This window comes from Camponotus vicinus, unplaced genomic scaffold (genome assembly GCF_025532165.1).
Source record: "Camponotus vicinus isolate PSW18456_S1 unplaced genomic scaffold, iyCamVici1.0 SCAF_1, whole genome shotgun sequence".
Taxonomy (NCBI): domain Eukaryota; kingdom Metazoa; phylum Arthropoda; class Insecta; order Hymenoptera; family Formicidae; genus Camponotus; species Camponotus vicinus.
In genome coordinates, this window is record NW_028141945.1 from 20,049,692 (window position 1) to 20,074,419 (window position 24,728).

Consider the following 24,728-nt stretch of genomic DNA (forward strand, 5'->3'; position numbering starts at 1 on the left):
AGTGGCACGATATAAGTGTATGAAAAAGATTATCTAATTGCACTCAACTAAACAACTTTAACGTTGATTTTGCCAAACTCACAGAGAAAGAATGTTTAATAAACACGACGACACTAATGACAAGACACTGGAAAACGCTTCCTCTTTCTTTACGATTCCGTATTTGCCTAATGTCACAGAACAATTTAGAAGCATCATAAAAAATATGAATATTAGATTATCTTACTTTAGTTTAAACAAATTAAAAAAATTCATCAGAGCACACAAAGATAACATCCCTAATGAATGTAAAAATAATGTTGTTTATAAGATCAATTGCTCTGAATGTGATGCTTCGTATGTGGGTCAAACTTCTAGGATGCTGAAGACCAGAGTTTCTGAACATAGATCACAAATTAATAGGAATGTTACTAATTACTCGGTGATCACTAATCATAGACTTCTTTTTGATCATGAATTTTGCTGGAACGATGTTGAAATTTTAGATAAGATCCCATACTACAATAAAAGACTGATCTCAGAAATGCTTCATATTAAAAGACAAAAGAATGGCTTGAATTTACAGATGGACACAGATAACCTACCGGCCTTATATCAGGACATAATAAACAAGCTTCCGAGAATTTGAAAGTCATGTAATCGTATATAAACAATTTGTTTCGTGAGCTTTCCACACATTAACTGTTCGACTGAGAACGATACTGTTACTTTCATCCGTTATAATATTGTTATGGAACATTCTTTCTCTGTGAGTTTGGCAAAATCAACGTTAAAGTTGTTTAGTTGAGTGCAATTAGATAATCTTTTCATACACTTATATCGTGCCACTTTTTAGGATACGATTGGTACCGTTATCAGGTCGGAATGTGATAATAAAATATTCTACAGAAGACCTTGTGGCTCAACCACCATGGAGCCTTTACATGGATAGCATGAGCCCACCAACGATGCGTCTCAGGTCTGAATTGTTTAGGCGTGATCCACCGACAGTTGGTAGTTTAACATGTATTTTAACAAGTCTGTCCGATTTTACGACATTACGTAATTTTTAAATTTATATCGTTTGTTAATGCGCTGAAGAAGGCTCAAAGCGAGAGCCAGAAACGTTCGCCTATTTATATACATATTTCTATTACCGTTGTTTTCATCACCTTGAAAAATCTCGTTAAGAATTTATTCGAGTTTTTTGTATCACTTTAACGAATTATATTTTCTGATTATTTACTTTACTTTAAGTTAAATTTAATTTCCATGCTCTCTATTGCCTATTGTTTCTTTCTAATTGTTAATTTTAAAGAGAGCTCTTCTCAACGCTTATATTATTATTGTTTGAATATTTGTTATTCAGTTTCGCTATAGATTTTTATTACAGCTCATCATCATTTTTATTTATACTCATCATCGATCATCATCGATTTTTATTTTACTCATCATCGATTTTTATTTTACTTATCATCATCGATTTTTATTTATACTCATCATCATCGAATTTTATTTTACTCATCATCATCGATTTTTATTTTACTCATCATCATCGATTTTTATTTTACTCATCATCATCGATTTTCACTTATACTCATCATCATCATTTTTATTTATACTCATCATCATCGATTTTTACTTATACTAATCATCGATTTTTATTCCGAATATTCGTTATTCGAATAATATTCCAATATTCGCTATTTGAATAGTATTCGAATATTTACTAATCGAATAGTATTCGAATATTCGCTATTCGAATATTGGTATATTATTATTGTTTGAATATTTGTTATTCAGTTTCGCTATAGATTTTTATTACAGCTCATCATCATTTTTATTTATACTCATCATCGATCATCATCGATTTTTATTTTACTCATCATCATCGATTTTTATTTTACTCATCATCAATAAAGTGAAATTTGGAGAACTCTAATTAGGAATCAGCGATAATGAGGAATTTGAGCAGCCCTAACCGGAAATTCGCGATAAAATTTAGGAAGCCTTAGCCGCGCAACATATCTTTTAGCCAGTATTGACCATGTATTTTTCAAGCCAGTTATCTCTACTTCTGGCCATTTCATTTTGACGACTAATAATTTATTTACGATCGTGCGATATTACGATCATATTTTAACGTACGTCATTCAGTCGTCAAAAATCGCAAAGTATAAATCATATCATGGATATATAAAATATAATTAGTACTAACTCTCATCCGGCGGGCTACTTATAAATATCTTTATCTTATAGATTAAGTATTTACAGATTAAAATTCCATATTTTTAAAATTGTTTTATAAAGGCCGATATATATAATGGAAGTAAATATTTCATGAATATCTATCATAAAATTGCAATAAGAATATCATCTATCTTTATTTTAAAAATATTTTTCCTTTTACTTTAATTTTTACACGCGTATTGTCCCGCCAACCGAGAGTTAGAAGCAACGGATTTTTTCATGCATTTACAAATCCTTTGCTTCAAAATAAAAGGTTGTCACTCACCGACACTGATGCGCAACAGCCGAGTTGATATTGAAGCTACGATGTCTGTAACATAAAAATATAAAATCCAAGTTATATCAATGTTTAAAAAATCATGTTTAAAGTAATTAATATTTTAAGAAATTATTATTAGACTCATTGAATTTTATATCCGATGCACACAATTATAAATATGTAGATATATAAATATAAAATAATTTTATATGTAATTATTTTTTTAAGTAGAAACTTTTATAAAAAGAATTATTATAAAAATTTTCCCAATTTTTCTTGTTTAAATTATTCATATAAATCAAATTAATAAATTTATTTATTTATTTATATACAATTAATATAAATAATACTCACCATCAGGTTGTTCCGCCGGTGCAGGATGCCTTTCCTAGGCCTGCTCCTCCTCTCAGATCATCTGGGTTGTTACGTCGATCTATAACATACAAATAGAAGATCTAAATTGTAATAATGCTCAAAATAATTATAATAATATTATTAATAAACTTAATAATATTTATAATTAATAATATTTCAAAAATTATTGTACGCATTGAATTTTATATTCGACGCATATAATAATAGCAGATTAATAAAATAATTCTATAAATTAAAAAAAAGTATTACTAATAATTTTCTTTAATAACTTTATAAAAGCTTATACCTTTACAAGATTATAGATTTATATAAAAATCTTTTTCTTTAAATTTCCCTCGTATTTAAATCATATGAATAAAGAATCAAATTATGATTAATTGCTTAATTTAAATTATAATAAATATATTCAATATTTAATATATATAATTACAAATAAATAAACTATTTACTAGAAGGTTGCTCTGCCGGCGCCCGATGCCTCTTCTAGGCCTGCTCCTCCTCTCAGATTGTCAGGATTGCTACGTCGATCTATAACATACAAATAGAAAATCTCAATTGTAATAGCGTCCAAAATAACTAATATTTCAAAAAATTATTATTGTATATATTCAATTTTATATTCGATCCATATAATAATAAGTAGATTAATAAAATAATTCTATAAATTAAAATAAAAACATTACTAATAATTCTTTAATAACTTTATAAAACCTTATACCTTTTCAAGATTATAGCTTTTATTTAAAAATCTTTTTCTTCAATCCTCTCTTATTTAAATCATATAAATAAAAAGATCAAATTAATTGTTGCAATTAATTGTTTAATTTTTAAATTACAATAAATATATTTAATATATAATTACAAATAAATAAATTGCTTACCAGAAGGTTGTTCTGCCGGAGTCTGATGCCTCTCCTAGGCCTCCTCCTCCTCTCAGTCTTAGATGCGCGATACTTAACGGCACTCCCGCACTCACGAGTGATATTTTTATCGCTATTTTCGCACTTTTACGCGCGATACTGAGCGGTTCCCGCACTATTTCGGTACGATAAAAAATTTTCTATTTGATCGCGCGATGTACATACTTAATATGTATATACTTTGAACGGCACTCTCGGTTTCGGTACGAGCGAAAATTCCATTTCACTTACGAGGATCAGCTTCAAGTCAACAGGTCGAGATTGCAACGATACAACGAGCAAGGACTAAGCCCAAACCGGAAAGAAGACGAAACGATTGACGGAAATAGAGGAAAATGAAGTTCACCAACTCTTTTTCGCGCATAATTATCCTATCTCGTATCAAACCTGGACCCGCTAAGCATGATTTCAGGTGCTCCGCCCGGACATATTATGCCTCTCGCGGTTGCTATATGCTACACCAGGCTGGTAGACGGCAAAAGAAGAGGATACCCACATTTTTTAAATGCTAACATTCAGCAATTTAGAAAATGGGGAGACAACCCCTTTTACCGAGCGAAAATCGTGCCTAGGGGAATCTATTTGACTCCTTGACAGGATTAACACACGCAGTGCGTGTGGCTGTAGACGAGCAAAGAGAAGGGACCTATCGACCATTCCGAGCAATCGATCGAGTTTTAACTAATTCGGGCCGAATCACTTGACGAAGCACGAAGCACGAAGCGCGAGTGTACGTTGCATAGCAACGTGTGCAAACTCGAAACATCCCAGTTAGTTGGCATCGGAAGTAAAGACTCGTGACAATAAATGAAATTGGGATTTTATATGAAAAAGTCCAATGCGGAAGCGCGAAAACGCGACGACGCGAGAATACTACAACGCGAAAACGCGATAAGGAAACGCCGCCGTCCGCGACACGTTGACGACACTGACGATGGAAAGTCGCAAAGTGCGTCCAACGCATTAAATGCGCGTGCCACATAAGAGCCATTGTGCGACTCGTGGCAATGCTGCGCTGGGTACTTAGTTTCCCCTTCAGGCTCCCCTTAAGATTTATCCTAAATAGAAAAATTTAAAATAAACCTCAAGGCACCATCCAAATACTAAGCCCTCCCACCCCGACCAGGTGTACCCAAAATGGAAGGGTTATATTATATATAATTTTATATATAATATATTTTGTGGAATTTATTTTGTAATATACTATATAAATTTAAATTCGCAAATATAAACGATAAATAAAAATATAAATGATAAGAGAAAATATATTACATAAAGCAATGTTTAAAATAATTGATTTTAAAACTAATTATTGCGCGCAATTAATTTTTACATTTTTATTTTTAAATAGATATATTTTAATATTATAAATTGCGTAATTACAAAATAATTTATATTTCTTAGATATTTTAGAAATACGATAAATAAAAAAATTTCTATTTTTTTATATGTGAAATATTTAAATAAATATATTAATATGAAATATTTTATAAAACATAAGAAATATCTGAAAATATTAATTAAAAATTTTATAAATGTTTTAATCACTTTAAAATAAAATGGAATATTTTTTATAAGTATATGTATCATATATGTTACAATTTAAAATCACTATTGAATCACTATCAAAGAAATAAAACGAAATGTGAAATATGTATATTTTGAATATATACTAATGATGAATAATTTATAAATTATTGCGTCCGCGGAACGATATATCGAACGTGCGCGACACAATCGGCATACGCTGACGCTCGTACACTCGTAACTATGGCACATAGACTATGGCACGCTGTTTTGCTATTTATTAATAAGATTCTCTTAACCTAAAATAAAAATTCAATAATTGATTTAAACTGAAGTAGATAATTTTTCGGCATCATTTTTATTGTCATCACATGATAAATTATGTCATCACATGATAAATTATGTCATCACATAATAAAAATAAATTAAAATTATGTCTTGACATACAATTAATTCAAAACACATAGGTCCATATTCTAAATCCTTTTTTATCGATAAAAGTGCCTCTAAAAGTGACTTTATAAGCCTTCTGATTGGCTATAAGCCACTTTTAGAGGCACTTTCATCGATGAAAAAGGATTCAGAATATGGACTATAGAAAAAGATACAGCCTACGTGGAATTATTTTTATGTCAAGACATATAATATTAATTCATTTTTATTATGTCATGAGATAATATTAATGTATTTTTGTTTATATCGTAACAAAATAATTGTAGGAATATAAATTATGTAAGCTATCATAATAATTCAGTAAATTAAAATTAAGCTATGACATGATAGAAAATCATGAATTAAATTATATCATGTCCTAATAGAAATTCGGTGAATAAAAATTATGTTATAACATAAAAATTGAAAATTAGAATTACGTGTTACTGTCATTTTAATCCTAGATTTCATATTAAATTTTAAATCGAAAGAAATTTTTATTATGTGTAGCCGCGCCTTCGATTTACACGTCCACATTAACAAATTTTTATTTGTTTCGCCGATCGGAGAGACAGGACGTAAAGAATTGGAGCCGGGTTAATGGATATATAAGAGTTTATTCTAATTCGACATCAACTCCACGACCGTCTGAGATAATAGCACGCGACAGCAAGATATAATCGGACACGCGAATTATCGTTTTGATTATAATTGTATTAACAGTAGACTTTTGGTGTGTTCTCGGTGAAGGCTCGCAGCACAGTGCTTGACGAAAAGCCCTTCCTTTTGATCCACGGACAATAGTCACGGTCGATGCGTGAACCATAACAATCAGAATCTCGATTGTTCGATTCCGAGAGTCAATCGGTGATCGACACTGAGGTGTTTGTCAGAACCGGACGATGTGAAGAAATCACAAAAACAGAACAAAAATAAGGCCTCGAACGTGTCGTCTCGCTTTAGGACGTTCGAGAAGCAAAATAATAATATAATTTATAAACTCTCTAAAACTCTTACTTTCTCGAACATCCCGCTCGCATCGTATACCGGGTAGGTTACGAAATAACCGGTTAAATCCTACAAACATAATCGGTACACGGCAACTTATGATAATTCTTATGATAAACTTATGATAATTCTCGATCAGACGGTCCGAAGAGCTCTACAGTAAAATTATAAACATATAATAATAATAGAAGAGTACAGATAAAGATCGAATGTGATTCATTCGAAAGAAATTTGTTAGCATAATCAGAAAATCTTAGCATAGAGTTGTTGACATAGGCGTTCTTATAGGCCCATATTCTGAATCCTCTTTTATCGATAAAAGTACCTCTAAAAGTGGCATATAAGCCTTCTGATTGGCTACAGGCCGCTTTTAGGAGCACTTTTATCGATAAAAGAGGATTCAGAATACGGGCCATAGTACATATATGTACATACACAGAACGTGACGATAATCAAGTCGAACCTTAACGCAGAAAGAAGACGCAAATTAATTTAAGAGCCAGTGTCACTCGATATCGGTAGCTGACAGATCTGCGTTATTGGTCGCTTTAGAGTGGTTTTGGCAGTACGCAAGGTAACTACTCGGACATGACCATCTGATCCCGGATGTACTTCTAATATTCTGGCAAGCTCCCGTTTCGAGGGAGGTACCAAATTATTTTTCAGTAATACCAGCTCGTTAATTTTGAGCTCCGGTTTGTTTTCTTGCCATTTACGCCTTTGTTGCAATGTATGCAAATAATCAGAAGACCAAGAACGCCAGATCTGCTCTAAAATCGCACGCACTTGCTGCCATCGAGACAGCCGATTCGAATCGATATCTAAAACAGATTATTCAGGCGGGCTTACTAACGGACGACCGACTAAAAAATGACCCGGAGTTAACGCGGAAAAGTCATTCGGATCGTCATGTAACGCTGAAATCGGTCGCGAATTTAGACAAGCCTCGATTTGACACAGCAGCGTAGCAAACTCGATCTGCGATAATGTACGGGAACCAATCGCTCGTTTCAAATAAAATTTTAACCCTTTGATACCGGCTTCCCAAAGTCCGCCGAAATGCGGAGCGGAGGGAGGTATAAAATGCCATTTTACGTTATCATTAGCAATAGCGTCTTGCATTTGAGGGTCGGCAACAAGTCGCTGAAAGGTAGTGTATAATTCGCGGTCTGCGCCTTAAAAATTAGTGCCGTTATCACTGTACATGTCGGATGGAAGACCGCGACGGCTTGCAAATCTCCGAAAGGCGGAGAGAAAACCGATAGTAGCGTAATCATCTACGTATTCTAAATGGACGGCCTTTGTCGAGAGACAAATAAAAACGGCAACATAATATTTTTTGGATCGTTGGCCGCGGCCGACTGACGGAATAATATTCATCGGCCCGGCGTAATCGACGCCTATGTGTGAGAACGGAGTCGAAGGCGTAACGCGGGGCCGGGGAAGATTCCCCATCAGCTGTTGCGAGGTACGCGCGCGTTCGCGTACGCACTTTACACAACTACGCATAAAAGATTTTACACTGGTGCGCGCTGAAATTATCCAATAATTTTGGCGTAAAATTCTTAACATTAATTGAGTGCCCCCATGAAGAGAGGCTTTATGAGCTTGAGCGATTAATAAATCCGAAATTCGATGTTTCGGTAAAATTATAGGATGCCGTTCATCATAACTAAGTGACGAATCCTCAATCCGCCCGCCAAGGCGAATTAATTTATCTTTCCCGAGAAAGGGGTGAAGTGATAACAAAGAACTGGATCTTGGCAGTAAACAATTATCGTTTAACGCTTGAATTCCGGATGGAAAATAACGTTGTTGCACGTAACGGAGCTAAAACAAAGAAGCTTCGTTGAGTTCGGCAGCGGACAAGCACGTCGTATTCGCTGTCGTATCGGTCGCGCGACATTTTAGATTATTAATAAAACGTTGCACGCGTGCCGTGACTCTAATTAACTTCATTAAATTTCTTTGATGTCGGCTCTCGAATATAAAATATGTGATATTAATATTCGGGTAATAAGAGCCTATCGCGGATGTAATTGCGTAATGATCAAAACTTTACTTGGAATAATCTCTTGGTTTGAGATTTAATTCCAACAAATTCCCCTCTAACCCCCCTAGATGGAAGTAGGCGAGAAAAATATCGGTCCGAAAGTCGCTGAATCGGGAATCGAACCCGAGTCTTTCGCTTGCCGGGCGACTGCTCTTACCACTGAGCTATTCAGACCCTTTCGATCCGATACTTCTCTCATTGCCTAAAAACACTAAGTGTAAAGATGCTTCTTTTTCACCCTACAGCGTAAATAAACATTAAATTTCTTTGATGTCGGCTCTCGAATATAAAATATGTGATATTAATATTCGGGTAATAAGAGCCTATCGCGGATGTAATTGCGTAATGATCAAAACTTTAATTAACTTCTTCCATGTAGAGACTTCGTTCGGTAATTTCCACTCCAGAATATGTTGAGCATGACAAACAATCGTATTTCGCGATTCGGTTTTGATAATCTGACGATCGGCATCGAGTTGAATTTTTAATTTATTATGTATCGGCCACGCGGTAGAAGGGGAACGTAACCAGGCAGGGCCGGCCCACCGAAGTTCGAAGTCGCGGAATTCAGCAGGCGACAAACCTCGCGACGCGCAATCCGCTGGATTTTCTTTAGATGGAACGTGATTCCATTTAACCGACGGCAGCCGAGTTTGTACTTCCGATACACGATGCGCCACATAAGTAGTCCATTTTGATGGATGGCCTCGTAACCATGCGAGCGCGACAGAAGAATCTGTCCATCCGTACATCGGAATATGCTGCAAATTTAACGATTTTTGCACGAATTCTAGCAATCGAGTTAATAGGACTATGGCATTCGATTCTAGACGTGGCACGCTAATCGTTTTAATCGTCGCTACCTTTGATTTTGCGGTTATTAAGACTACTGAAAATTTGCTGAGCGATCGGAGAATTCTTAAATAAACGGCGTATGCGCGATTAGACGCGTCGGCGAACCCGTGCAACTCGATAGCCGAATTTTCCGGATGCATTCCCGTCCATCGCGGAATACGAATTTCTTTTAATTTTATGAATTCCGCGCAGTATTTTCTCCAGGACTCTAACAATTCTGCCGGGATAGGAAAATCCCAATCAAGTTTTCTTAGCCACAGTTCTTGAATCATAATTTTCGCGGTGATTATTACCGGAGAAGCCCATCCCAGTGGATCGAAGAACTTCGCGACAAATGATAGTATCAAACGTTTCGTATTCATACTGACCGGAGGTGACTCGATTCGAAAACGAAAAGAATCTTCTCGTGGTATCCACTCAAGTCCGAGCACTTTAAGCGTATCATCCTTATCGAATGTACGAGCGACAGCGAGTTCATGCTTTCCCGGAGGAATATCGGTTAACAATTCTATAGAATTGGCAGCCCATTTGCGTAAATGAAAACCGCCTCGCGCCATCAATTTCATAAGCTGATCGCGACTTTCTTTGAGCGACGGAACTTCATCGGCGCCAAATAGAACGTCATCGACGTAAATAAAATCTTGTACTATTGCTTGTGCTTTTGGAAAAGAATGACCGTCGTCGAGCGCTAATTGATTAATAACGCGCATTGCTAAATACGGAGCTGGAGCTGTACCATATGTAACCGTAAGCAATCGATAAGATTGTATCGGAGAATTAATATTAGATCGCCAAAAAATCCGTAAAAAATCGACATCGTCTCGATGAACGCGGATCTGTCGAAACATTTTTTCGATATCGGCGGTGTACACATAACGAAACTGACGCCAACGAAGGATAATCGAGGACAAATCGCGTTGTAATTTAGGCCCGGTCATTAAGTGATCATTTAATGTAGAACCGTTACTCGTTTTGCACGACGCGTTAAATACTACGCGAAGTTTTGTGCTGCTAGACTCGCGTAGTACCGGATGATGCGATATATATACCGCTTGGCAAAGCGTCGGATTTTCGTCGGAGATAGGTTCCATATGACCCATAGATTGATATTCATTTAAGAAAGAATGATAGGGTTTCGCGAGCTCCGGATTTTTTCGTAGGCGTTGTTCTAATTTCGAATAAAGAAGCGCGGCTGTTTCGTGCGAAGATCCGATGTCGAGCGGAGGGTTGGTTTTAAATGGTAACCGTATTACACAGCGGCCGTCGGCGGCGCGCTGATGTGTTTCGATAAAATGTTGTTCGCATTTTTTATCTTCATCCGACAGCTGAGGTTTGGAAGAAATTTCCTCGATCTCCTAAAATTTTTGAAGGAGAAAATCGAGCGAAGGAATCGTTACACAATTCAATGAAATCGCGGAACCGGCGATTGAATTAGAAGTTCCGGTAGGACCGGATAATATCCATCCTAAAGCAGTAAGCTGGGCCGTCGGAGTTCCGGTCGGCCCATGTTTTACCTTTTGCTTTAACAAAGATCCATATAAATCTGATCCGATGAGCAGATGGATCGGGTGATTGCTAAACGGATCGGGATCCGCGAGAGATAACTTCCGTAAATGCAGCCAAGAATCTACGGCCTTAGTTCTTGAGCCCGCGTATGATGTAATTTTTTGATATACGAAAGCCATCAAAGAAAAGGTTGAGGAACCTCGACCGTTACAAGACTCAAGAGGCACCTGAGATTTCGCTACGCCACTGTATCGTTCGCCGAAACACTGTACGTGGAGGCACGCGCGGTAACGTTTCGTGCGCATAGTTTGACACAACGATTCCGAGATAAAACTAACAGCCGAGCCTTGATCTAACAACGCACGCACTTTAAAATTACGTCCTTCGATGGTACGAAGTATTACCCATGTGGTAGCTAATAAAACGTTCGGCGGATTTTTGAGCGGCGTATGAATCGTTTGAACGGAAGCGACGGCAGTCTCGTTCTTTATCTCAGGGGCGGCTGAGCCGCTCGGTTGAGCGTTAAGCGCTTTGTTTTCCGAAACAGAATTTTCATTAATATTCTGTACCGGTATATTAGAGGCACGATGCAAGAGCGTATGATGAGCTCGTCGGCACAAATTACAACGTTTTTTACTCTTGCAAGAGGTCGGGAAATGGCCGACTTTTAAACAGTTAAAGCAACATTTATGCGATTTGAGAAACTGAGTTCTCTGTTCGACGGATTTACGCTTAAACTCGTCGCATAACATCAAATTATGATTGCAGGAACAATTCAAACATTTTTCGGTGGTTACGTTATTCACCGAGGCCCGATTAGAGCCTTTACTTTTATGAGACGAAGTATCGGTATTTAACTTCGAATGATCGGTAAGACCTCGAATTCGCAGCGTCATAAAATCGCGAATCTCTTCAAACGTCGGATATGCGCTTGATTTACCGCGTTGCAGATTCCACTCATTACGTGTGCGTGGACTAAATTTTTGCGAAATAATATAGACTAATAAGTCATCCCATTTTTCAACAGGTCTGCCTAAAGAGTGACCGCAAAAATCGCCTATTTTTGGTCCCGCGATATTGGAACTGAATTGTGTGTCAAATGATACCTTATGACAAGATATCAATCACAAAAAATTTTTAAGTTGAGGTGAGAATTGGTTCCAAAGATATGGGAAGTCAAAGTTATTAAAATTCATTAATGTTATGACAATTGTGTGGTTCCTTGGATATGGCCAATATCGTGGGATACATGTACCTAATCCTGATATTTGTAATATATCCATAAGCATTTCCAAGGAACAAAATCAAGAAAACTAAATCTTAGTATGTGTTTTCACACATACTTGTGGATCGATTTACTTAACAAGAAAAAGAAATTAAAACATTTTTTAAATACATGGTCCGCCATATTAAATCGGCCATTATGAATTTTAAAAATCTGACTTCAAATTCATTGTCAGCAGCTAGCAAAACCCCCGGGTACGAAGTTTTAAATTATCGGACTGAAAGAAAAATTCGTGCTTTAAAGCGTACGGGCTGACGAGTTAATGAATTTTGACTACTTTGACCTCCCATATCTCTGGAATCAATTCTCACCTCAACTTAAAAATTTTTTGTGATTGATGTCTTGTCATAAGGTATCATTTGACACACAATTCAGCTCCAATATCGCGGGACCAAAAATAGGCGAAAAAACCACTGATTTTGCGGTCACTCTTTGTTAACGCGACTAATGACGCGGCAACGGTATCGCGTAAACCTTTGAGTTCAACAGCGGATTCCGTTTTCATAATTTCCACGCAGCATCGTAATTTGTGTCTGCAATCTTAAGGTGATTAATTAATACCACGGCTTCGCCTGTGATACTGGCTTTTAAATAATGTAATTTCTGCGTATTCGATAGCGATTCTTTCGAGGCGACGAGCGATTCGAATATTCCACGAAAGTTTTCCCATTCCGCGAAATTACCGGAAAATTTCGGCAACGAGATTCGTGGTAATTGCAATGTAACCGCACCAGACAATTCGCGAGAAGAAACGTCGCTTACCGATGATGCAGCATTCGGGTCGCACCGGGAGAGTTTACCTATCACGTCTACGAGGTAGTCCGCCGCTTCGTGGTAGACGTCCTCGGCCGCGAAGAATTCCTCCTCGGTGAAGTATTTGACGGTACGCTGTTCGTCGGCCGTTGCTATCTGCTGAAGCTGGACGTTGAGACGTTGACACCTTTCCCACAATGTCTCCAAGGTGTCCAGTCGACGCTTCGCCTTGTATTGTGTGACGTTGGCCTTGCCCATTTTCTTAAAGTTGGGGAATACTCGCTTCATCGAGCTTATTGTAATAGATTGCTCGATGAGGAGGCCCTGCAGCAAGTTCGTCATGACGGTAGGCCTTTCAGCAACAATTTACCACTTGTTGGTCGTTAAGATGCTGATGCGAGACGACAGTTCGTCGCACGCGGATGTGCGTAGACGCACTATAATTTGCACTTAACTGTGCAGCGCGCGAAAGCGCGCGGCAAATATATGTAAATGCGGATTACGCAAGACGCACTCTGAGGTGCGGAGTGCCAAAGAGCACAAAGATTGCACTTAAGCTGTGCAAAGCGCTAAGAAGCGCGAGATTTGTGCGGCACTACGAATTACGCAGGGCGCAAGTAATAATGATACGTTGTGCTTAAGAGCACAACTTTAATAGTGCGAACTGACGCAAAGTTGACTGCGCGAACTTTATTTACGCGGGAATCCTTTCAACGGACTCGCGTTATTATTTGCGGCAGCGGAATGCGGATAGCTGTTTGGATATCGCGCACCGTCTCAGTCTCACGCGACAGTTTTATAAGTGCTGCTACACTCGCGTGTCAGCGTTCTCACTCGCACTCCGCGAACTGATTACCGAATTACTATCTGTCTCGAGGATCCGGCTCGAAGGACCATTGAATGTAGCCGCGCCTTCGATTTACACGTCCACATTAACAAATTTTTATTTGTTTCGCCGATTGGAGAGACAGGACGTAGAATTGGAGCCGGGTTAATGGGTTTATAAGAGTTTATTCTAATTCGACATCAACTCCACGACCGTCTGAGATAATAGCACGCGACAGCAAGATATAATCGGACACGCGAATTATCGTTTTGATTATAATTGTATTAACAATAGACTTTTGGTGTTCCCGATGAAGGCTCGCAGCACAGTGCTTGACGAAAAGTCCTTCCTTTTGATCCACGGACAATAGTCACGGTCGATGCGTGAACCATAACAATCAGAATCTCGATCGTTCGATTCCGAGAGCCAATCGGTGATCGACACTGAGGTGTTTGTCAGAACCGGACGATGTGAAGAAATCACAAAAACAGAACGAAAATAAGGCCTCGAACGTGTCGTCTCGCTTTAGGACGTTCGAGAAGCAAAATAATAATATAATTTATAAACTCTCTATAAAACTTTTACTTTCTCGAACATTATGTCAAGACAATATTTATTCAGAATTTGTATTATGTACATAATTTTAATTCCCGAATTAAAATTATATACCTAATTTTCATTCCCGAATTTTTATTATGTACATAATTTTAATTCGGGAATTAAAATTATGTACATAATAAAAATTTAATTCGGGAATTAAAATTCACGAATTAAAATTATGTACATAATGGAAATGCGGGAATTAAAATTACTTGGCAACCCTGCGCATTTGGAAGTTGCGGAATTGGGCCTAAACCAATGAGCATGGAACTCACGCCACTCTGCACCATAGACTTATATAATAGACCGCGCCATCTTATGGGCGCACGCACGCCGACATAGAAGGACAGAGATAGTGATGGAGTCGTCCGCTCTCTCTCATATTTGAGAGAGAGTGGGAGAAGACGGAGAAGACGGAGAAGGCGGAGAAGGCACTATATCTTATTCTATCTTATTCTCTCCTTTATCCCCACCTTATCACATTTAGACAGAGAGAGCACAACTCCAGCTATTGCTCTCTCACTTTTGTGCCAGCGTGGGTTGCTCTCACGGTTGGCTTGGTCTATTATATAAGTCTATGCTCTGCACATTAGCGCCGCGCGTGGACGCGCAGGGTTGCCACCATAACCGTTTTAATTTCCTAAAGTTCACGAATTTCCATTATGTACATAATTTTAATTCGTGAATTTTAATTCAGGAATTAAAATTATATACATACTGGAAATTCGGGAATTAAAATTATGTACATAATGGAAATTCGGAAATTAAAATTATGTACATAATGGAAATTCGGGAATTAAAATTATGTACATAATGGAAATTCGGAATTAAAATTATGTACGTAATTTTAATTCGTGAATTTTAATTCGGAAATTAAAATTATGTACATAATGGAAATTTGGGAATTAAAATTATGTACATAATAAAAATTCGGGAATGAAAATTATGTACATAATTTTAATTCCCGAAAAAATATTTATGTTATAACATAAAATAAATTCAGAATTAATATTTTGTCTAGACATAATTTTAATTCTGCATTTTCAATTATGTTATAGCTAAATAATAATTTGATGAATTATAAATATGTCTAGATATAATAATAATTTCTTTTTCTTGAGTATTATTTTAATGTGGTAAAATTTTTATGATGATATTAAATAGCAAAATGGCGTGCCATACGTAGCTAATAACGCGATTTAAAGTGCACAAGAATTTTAATAAACCGCGAGTAACATACAAGAATTCAGAATAATCGTAAAATAGATCACAAATAGACGCGCGTCCGCACAGCTTGACAGCTGGGCTCAGACTCTCTGACAGTCGTTGTTTAACAACATCTTGACAACGTGCGCGGAAACGATCTTCTTCGAAAGAATTCAACAGGTGACGAATACATTCAGCGGAACGGGACGCGGGGACGCAACAATATAATAAATAATGAATGTGATAAATAATTTATATTAATGACTTACATCATATCTTATTGATCCATCCATTTCCAAAACCTTCTTTTTCCTTTTGCTTTCTTCGCTTTTTCCTCGTGGCACTTCAATCCTCGTTGCACTCATTTGAATTCCTCGTTGCACTTACACTCATTCACGAAAAGTTCCTCGTTGCACTTGCAAATGTGTTCAGAGAAAGAATTTGATATATGAAACGTCTCACATCACTACTTCACTGCTCAAGAGCCACTGAGCGAATGATCGTAAGTCAGAAACATTACCGCGGTATTGTTTATATCGCCAAGGTTGAATATGTAAAGAAAGAATTTGATAACATGTGAAACGTCTCTACGTCACTACTCAAGGTCACTGTGCGAATGATAATAAAGCCATGTAACATATTAACAATAGCGTGATTCTGTTTATCAAGGTCGAATACGGTGTTATTGATAATTCTCTCGTTGCCGAAATATTTTCTGTAATATAAAATATTTGCGCCAGAAATATTAAATTATAGAAGTATTTTAATTTATTGATTAAGATTAATTGATTATTTATTAAACTGTAGCGACACACATGCGCTACGTCACCCTCATCGTTGACCGCGTAGGGACGATTGTCTCCTACTCCGTTTTCACTTTCGTAAATTTTACAACCCTTGCATGTTACGCAGCCTTCCATCGATCCCTTACATCGCCGATTAACATATGGCAAGCACACGGTTTTTTCCTACACAACGGTCACTCGTCCCTCCGAGAATCTTTCCGATTATAAAACTTTCTCCCGAATCGCGCATGCCGAATCCTGGTTTTCCAGGATTCATTCAGTATCCCGCTTTCGACGAGTCTACAGCGCATCTACAGACAGCTCACATCGCGCCTTCACACAGTACACACAAGACTTCACATAGTATACAAGACGCTCAAATTTATAGATTGAAATAAACTCGGAGCTATCTAACTGCGAAACGTTAATTTCTTATATCCTGAGATCACCCACAAAACTATTCATCATGAAGTCTTTCGTTATGCTAATTATTTACATTTATAATTCGATTGTTTTATTTCGTGTTACTATTGTAATTAAACCTATGCTATCTGTAGATAATTAATATTACACTGCGCCCACAAATATCACAAAATATCGCAATATAAATAAACCTAAACTATCCTTAAATATAGAATAATAATCTGAGCTCCAAGATATCACAAAATATCGCAAAATATCGCATTGTAATTAAACCTATACTATCCCTAGATAATTAATATTACACTGCGCCCCGAAATATCGAAAAATATCACAATATAAATAAGCCTAAACTACCCCTAGATACAGAATAATACTCTGCGCCCCAAGATATCGCAAAATATCGCAAAATATCGCATTGTAATTAATCCTATACTATCTATAGATAATTAATATTACACTGCGCCCCGAAATATCGAAAAATATCACAATATAAATAAGCCTAAACTACCCCTAGATACAGAATAATACTCTGCGCCCCAAGATATCGCAAAATATCGCAAAATATCGCATTGTAATTAATCCTATACTATCTATAGATAATTAATATTACACTGCGCCCCAAAATATCGCAATATAAATAAATCTAAACTACCAATGGATACAGAATATTACTCTACGCTCGTAAATATCGCAAAATATCGTAAAATATCGCAATGTTAGTAATCGTAAACTATCCCTAGATAATTAATATTACCCTGCGCCCCAAAATATCGCAAAGTATCGCAATAAATTAAACCTAAACTATCCCTTGATACAGAATTTATATATCTACTTATCATCATCGATTTTTGTTTATACTCATCATCATCGATTTTTATTTATACTCATCATCATCGATTTATATATTTACTCATCATCATTGTTTTTTATTTATACTCATCATCATCGATTTTTATTTATGCTCATCATCATCGATTTATATATGTACTCATCATCATCGATTTTTATGTATACTCATCATCATCGATTTTTATTTATACTCATCATCATCGACTTTTCTTTCTACTACTCATCATCATCAATTTTTATTTCCACTCATCATCATCGATTTAATACTCTATGCTATAAGTATCGCAAGATATCGTAAAATATCGCAATATAATTAATCCTAAACTATACTTACTCTCTAAAAGTGAATCAGTGAAAATATCACTAATTTAAACAGTAAAATAAGATTTCACTGAGAATCAGTGAGTATTTTACTGATTTTCAGTGGAAACGCTTATTTTTTTGTTATTTTATCTTATATCTCACTGATTATGGTCAGTTAAAATAAAATTCACTGTAAAACCAGTAAATTTCACTGTAAAACCAGTAATCGCTAGTTCGTTCGTTTACCGCTACGATCGCTATCTCTCTCGTATTTAGTTTTAGTCATAAGAATTATATAAAGTTTGCAAAGAGCGACAGATAAAATTAAAAATATTACTTCGATTTAATTTCAGATGTTAAATCGATCTTATGAGTCGGACAAATAAATGTCTGGCGACTTAATGAAAATTATTCGTTCGTTATCTATTTAAAAAAGCAAGTTCAATATGCATGTAATATAAATAAAATAAAATTTTTGATATAATAAATATTTAGTAAATATATATAAATAAAATTTTTAATTTTATATGAAATAGATAGAGAGATGAATTGTAGTTTAATATTACTGACAATAACGAAAGAAATATTACTGATTGAAACAGTCAAAATTATTAACTAATTTTTTCAATAAAATATCACTGATTTACAGTGCTGTACTTATAACTGCTGTAATTAGTGACTATTTACTGTTTTTCAGTGATAATACACTGATTCACTTTTAGAGAGTAGATAATTAATATTACCCTGCGCCCCAAAATATCGCAAAATATTGCAATAAATTAAACTTAAACTACCCTTTGATACAGAATAATACTCTGCGCTACAAATATCGCAAGATATCGTAAAATATCGCAATGTAATTAATCATAAACTATCCCTAGATAATTAATATTACTCTGCGTCTCCAAATATCTCAAAATATCGCAATATAAATAAACATGAACTACCCCTAAATAGAGGATGTTAGTCGAATAATAACGGATATTCGAACATTATTCGAGTAACGGATATTCGAACACTCTTCGAATAACGAATATTCTAGCATTATTCGAATAACGAATATTCGAATACTGTTCGAGCATTATTCGAATAACAAATATTCGAACACTATTCGAATAACGAATATTCGAGCATTATTCGAATAACGAATATTCGAACATTATTCGAATAGTGAATATTTGAACATTATTCGAATAGCGAATAATCGAACACTATTCGAATAACGAATATTCGGGAGTATCCCGTTTGACCACGTTGCGATTGATCACAGCCAATTATATCGACCTGTGCCTAGGGTAACCAGCATCGATTAACCAATCAGAAAATCCTATTTTGAATTGGCCAATTGGCGACATGGTCAATCGGGTATCCTCTATCCTAATCCTATTGTATCCTATCGTATCGTATCCTAATCCTTTTTTTTGTAAGCAGGGGAAAATGCATTACGCACACCCCCGACGCATTCGGCGCGTCGGGGGTAGTGCCGGACTCCTTGGCCCTTAGGGGAAGGCTAGTCCCTCCCCCAGGTGTGCAATGCCAGGTGTACCGGCTAAAAACCCTGCTTTGTCACCGCCCGCACTGTCTGGCCCAGCCCCGGGCACCCGCTCATCGCAATATCCCGTGGGCCGGGCGGCTTGAGCCAATTAAGGCTCCCTCTCGTCGGAGGGGCGGGGTCCGTGGACCAATGTTCCACAGATCCTTCCCCCCCCCGATATTCCTCGATGTGGAGCAGGGGGGGGCGGAAAAAACCTAATAAGGAGCGATGAGTGTGTAGGCGCGCGGCGAAGGCTCTTCCCCTCTCCAATCACTGCTTCGCCGCGCGCCGCCATTATGTTAGAATGAGACCGTCTTTACCGCCACGCACTTCTAGCCACGCGCATTGGCCGATTTTCTTTAATTTATTTCTCGTTAATTATTGCGAATATTGCATAACTGTACAAGACTTTTCTTCTAACTTTGAGCCAATCTACCTTAATTTTTTAAAATTATACATACTTCGTATATTATCAAATTTTCTCTCTACAAACAATATTTCACACTTTACTCCTCGAATGTTACCATGTGAATGATATCAAGACCGTGACATGTAAACACGCCGCCAATGCCGACCGTGTTATTGTCCATTCATTGCCGAAATATTTTACGTACTTTAAACAGGGTTGGGAAGTAACGCGTTACTTGTAACACCGTTACCGTTATAGTTACTTTTTTTTGATAACGGACTGGTAACGGCGTTACATTTTTTTTTTCTGTAACTGTAACGATAACGTAGTTACATTTTTTTTAGTAACGATAACGAACTTAACAGTTACTTTTACCGTTACTTTTCATATTTTGAAAATACTTATGACATCGTATTTCTGTCATATTCAATTTTTAGTCATCGACCGACATTCATATAAAATTCGATAATATTTCGAATGAAATTTATTGCTCTGAGAGGTGTCTATGAAGCTGACACGACAATCTACGAATTTCAGAAAAATACTAAGAGTTCTGATAGCACTTTTCATAGTTCTACAGTTCCTGATAAAAATTAGAGTTCCGCATTCCTTATATTAAAAAATCGAAATCGAAAAAATGTGCTAACTTCGCGAATCCAGCACGACACTCTTCCTTCTAAAGAACCAAAACGCGTTGAATATTATTATTTTTAGCAAGAGTTCCCAATAATTCTGCTATAGTTCAGCCTATATATGCAATTTCAGACCGATATTTCAATAATTAATAATTTTTTATGAATTTTTAATGTCCTCGACCAGCACGACACTTGTTAGTAAAAATGTGTCGTGCTGATGATTTTCCGTAGTTTTAACGGCAGTTCTGGACAGTTCTATAAAAGTTCTATTCTTTAGAAACATTTTTCAAGCAGAGAGATTTTTTAAATAATTATTTATAAAATAGTAAACAGTCGGAACTCTGCGTAAAAATGTTTCTAAAGGATAGAACTTTTATAGAATTGTCCAGAATTGCCGTTAAAACTAGGGAAAATTATCAGCACGACACATTTTCACTAATTGTCGTACTGGTCAAGAACATTAAAAATTCATAAAAAATTATTAATTTTTGGAATATCGATCTAAAATTGCATATATAGGCTTAACTATAGCAGAACTAACGGGAACTCTTGCTAAAAATAATAATATTCAACGCGTCTTAGTACTTTAGAAGGAAGAGTGTCGTGTTAAATTCGCGAAGTTAGCAGGACATTTTTTCGATTTCGATTTTTTAATATAAGGAATGCAGAAATCTTTTTAATTTTTATCAGGAACTGTAGAACTATGAAAAGTGCTATCAGAACTCTTAGTATCTTTTTTAAATTCGTAGATTGTCGTGCCAGCTTCACAGACACCTCTGGAGCGATTAATGACATCATTGATCAATCACAGTTATTTCATTCTTCTGAGGAATGGATGTGATTGGCCAGCTTTTAAGTTTGACGTAATATCGGACGAGAGCACAAAAAGAATGCAAATTTAGCTGTATTTATAAATTTAATGGAAATTAAAATTTTTTTATTTACATGTGAAGTTACATGTTAAGTGCTTTAAAATCTATATCTCTTTAAATTTTTTACGGTTTTGTAAATTTAAAATAAAGAATTTGTTGCTTTTATATTAATATTTTAATAAAAAATATTACCAATGTAAATTTTTTATTTAATTCTATCTTGTTTTAACATTAAAAGTAACGGGAAAAGTAACGAATCGTTACTTTTGAAGTAACGGTAACCGTAACTATGTAGTTACTTTTAAAAATAAGTAACTAATAACGGTAACGAGTTACTTTTTTTACTCGGTAACGAGTAACGGTAACGAGTTACTTTTAAAAAGTAACTTTCCCATCCCTGACTTTAACATATACGGAATATTAAAGTGCATAGGAGTGTTTTAGATTATATAGATTAATTAAATAATATTTGTTAAAAGGATTGACGTATCACGAAGCTTTTCATTATGTTAATTACTCGATTTATGATTCGATTATTTTGCTGTGCGTTTTGAATTTAAATTACATTTAAATAATAGAACGAGAGAAAGCGTCGCGGTCAAATTATATTTGATTCTATAAATATCATTAAAGTAATAATTTCTGCTTGTAAAAATCAATTTCACATCGAAAATATAATTTGCTGTAAATATTAAATAAAAATTAATTGATTAAAAATTAGTTAACATGAAACTGTATCATAACGATAAATTTTTATCGCAATCATTCATTATCAATATATAAAACATTTCGGCAACGAATTATCGATAACACGGTGTTCGACTTTGGCAATATAAAATGTAAACAGTAGTAATTATGTTACGGCTTTGTCATCATTCGCACGGTGACTCTCGAGTAATAAAATAACGGTGAGAAACGCTTCGTATATTGTAATTTTTTTACTAAACATGATTACGATTAGTATCGAAACATAATTTGCTTTAAATATTAATAAAAATTAATTAATTGAAAATTAATTAACGACATGAAACTGTATCGCAACGATAAATCTTTATCGAATCGCAATCATTCATTACTGCAAATAAAAATTGAAACAGGGGATATGTAAAAGGGGATAAGAGAATTAATTACGTTATGATATTTCGATTGATGCTTATTATAATATTTCTTTAACAATATTAGAATTAAATATATTTCGATCAATGCTTTAAATTTTTCCAATTAATTTTGTTAATTAAGCAATACAATTTAATCGAGAATCGATTAAATGATAGGAATTCAAATTATTAAATAATCGCTTTGATCGTTGCGATCTTTAGGGACAATAATTATTATTTTACTTAGAGTCACAGATATATTTCATCCGTGTTACTTTATCGTTCTACTTGACAATTTAAATATAATTTGGATTATGAGAGAACACGAAGTAAGACAATCGAATTATATATGCAAATAATTAGTAATAAAAAAATGATTAAAATTCCGGGTCAATGAACCGAGATCGCGTATCTTGTGGCGACAAACAAAAGAAACAGCACCTATATATTATTTTGGCAAAGATGGAAAAAACTGTGAGAATAACATATGAATCAAGTGCAAGATTTATTGACAATAGACAAACGTTTCTACCCCATTCGGGTTCTCTTCAGTGAAAAAGATAATTAGTTAATTGACAAACGCAAACAAAAGAGTCGAGTGGTACAAAACATTGTTAGCATGTAAAAGTCGCAAAAAATAAAATAAAAGTGTCATTGCGCATCAAAGATTAATTTATGTCTGTGAACGTGTGCAGACATGACGCTCGAATTATTTATAATAACTTACATAAACAATTATGGAGTTGCCGGTATATAAAGGTATCGGAACGCATAAAAGACGGCGACGAATCTGTTTACGCATGAGAGACAATAACCGATTAGTGTACATGTGCAAACATGACACTCATCTTAGGCGTTGAAAAGTCTCTAAAAAGGATCGTTCCTCCATATAAAAGCATGGCAAAATCCAAGAATTTAGTAATCAGAAGTAGCAAGTCATTAATGTGTTTATGGTCCTGAAAATTACCGTGGTAATTCTGTAAAAATTATAAGCAGAAGGAGTCAAGAAGACCCAACATACATGTCAACAGATGTCGCAAAAATAATATGTTATGTACCGAAGCAATAAAATAACAAAGACGAACCGTTACACTTTTGAAATCAAACGCAAAGATAAATAACATGAAGTAAGAAATAAAAATAAAAAAAGAATTCGCAGAATAATAACCGTTGAAACAAAAGGTAAGAAGCAATTGAAAAAATTCGATAGAGAGCTCACCAAGACGCCCGGAAGAAAGCAGAAAGGAGTTAGGCCCATCCAAGAGCCCGAGAAGCGTCGAAACTCATGTATCGATGGATCGCAAGTTCGAACAGTAATAAGACACGCAAGCCGAAATATCGAAGCTAGCTGTTAGAGAGGGAGGGGATAAAGGAAATAAAAAAAGGGGGGGAAGGAAAGGAAAAAAGGAGGTAGAAGGAGAGGGAAAGGATAGGAATAAAAGAGAGATAAAAGATATGCTAGACTAAATTTCTAAAGGAGTTAAACTAATTTTTTTTAAATGGGAAAGTAAGAGCTATCCAGCAGATCCGTGTCCTCTTTGATATTAATACTGTTAGATTGATTTTTGATATGCAGCATTTCAGATACCAGTCTTTTAATGTAATGTGGTTCGTTGTCTAATATGAAAACGTTATTCCAGTCAAATTCATGACCTGCTAATCTGTGCTCCGACACAACACTTAAATTAGCAGATGGATTATCTATGTTAGAACGATGTTCTTTAATCCGAGTAGTGAGTTGTCTCTTAGTTTGTCCTACGTAAGAGGCATTACAGTCAAGACAGTTAATTCTGTAAACTACATTGGTTTCTTGTTCGTTGGGTAGGGGATCCTTGTGTACTTTGATGAAACAGTTTAGCTTATTAAGAATGAGGAATGCTAATTTTTTATTAAGGTGATACGACAGAGGTATAAATTTAGGAGCTATGTTTTTAATGAAGGGGATCGCAAAGTAGGAGGGGGGGAGGGGGAGGATCAGATGTAGAAA

General features: G+C 35.6%; 1 protein-coding gene and 1 non-coding gene across 2 annotated transcripts; both read right to left on the reverse strand.

Moving 5' to 3' along the window:
- Positions 1–3,311: 3,311 nt before the first annotated feature.
- On the reverse strand, positions 3,312–13,544 carry LOC145959400 (uncharacterized). The gene is made up of 5 exons (XM_083078223.1): positions 13,212–13,544; positions 11,056–12,270; positions 9,387–11,013; positions 7,278–7,520; positions 3,312–3,391 (listed from the first exon to the last, which is right to left on the reverse strand). The coding sequence occupies exons 1-5, from the start codon at positions 13,542–13,544 to the stop codon at positions 3,312–3,314; spliced, it is 3,498 nt and encodes a 1,165-aa protein (XP_082934349.1).
- Positions 8,904–8,977, reverse strand: Trnaa-ggc (transfer RNA alanine (anticodon GGC)). The gene has a single exon. It is a non-coding gene; the product is annotated as a tRNA-Ala (tRNA).
- Positions 13,545–24,728: the final 11,184 nt, after the last annotated feature.

Excerpts from the sequence above, each read along its gene's own strand:
- LOC145959400 (XM_083078223.1), bottom strand. The coding sequence starts at position 13,544 with ATGACGAACTTGCTGCAGGGCCTCCTCATCGAGCAATCTATTACAATA. Across the intron at positions 12,271-13,211 it reads ACCCGAATGCTGCATCATCG|GTATCATTTGACACACAATT; the intron begins GTAAGCGACGTT and ends TCTTGTCATAAG. Across the intron at positions 7,521-9,386 it reads AGCGGATTGCGCGTCGCGAG|AGCAGATCTGGCGTTCTTGG; the intron begins GTTTGTCGCCTG and ends GTGCGATTTTAG.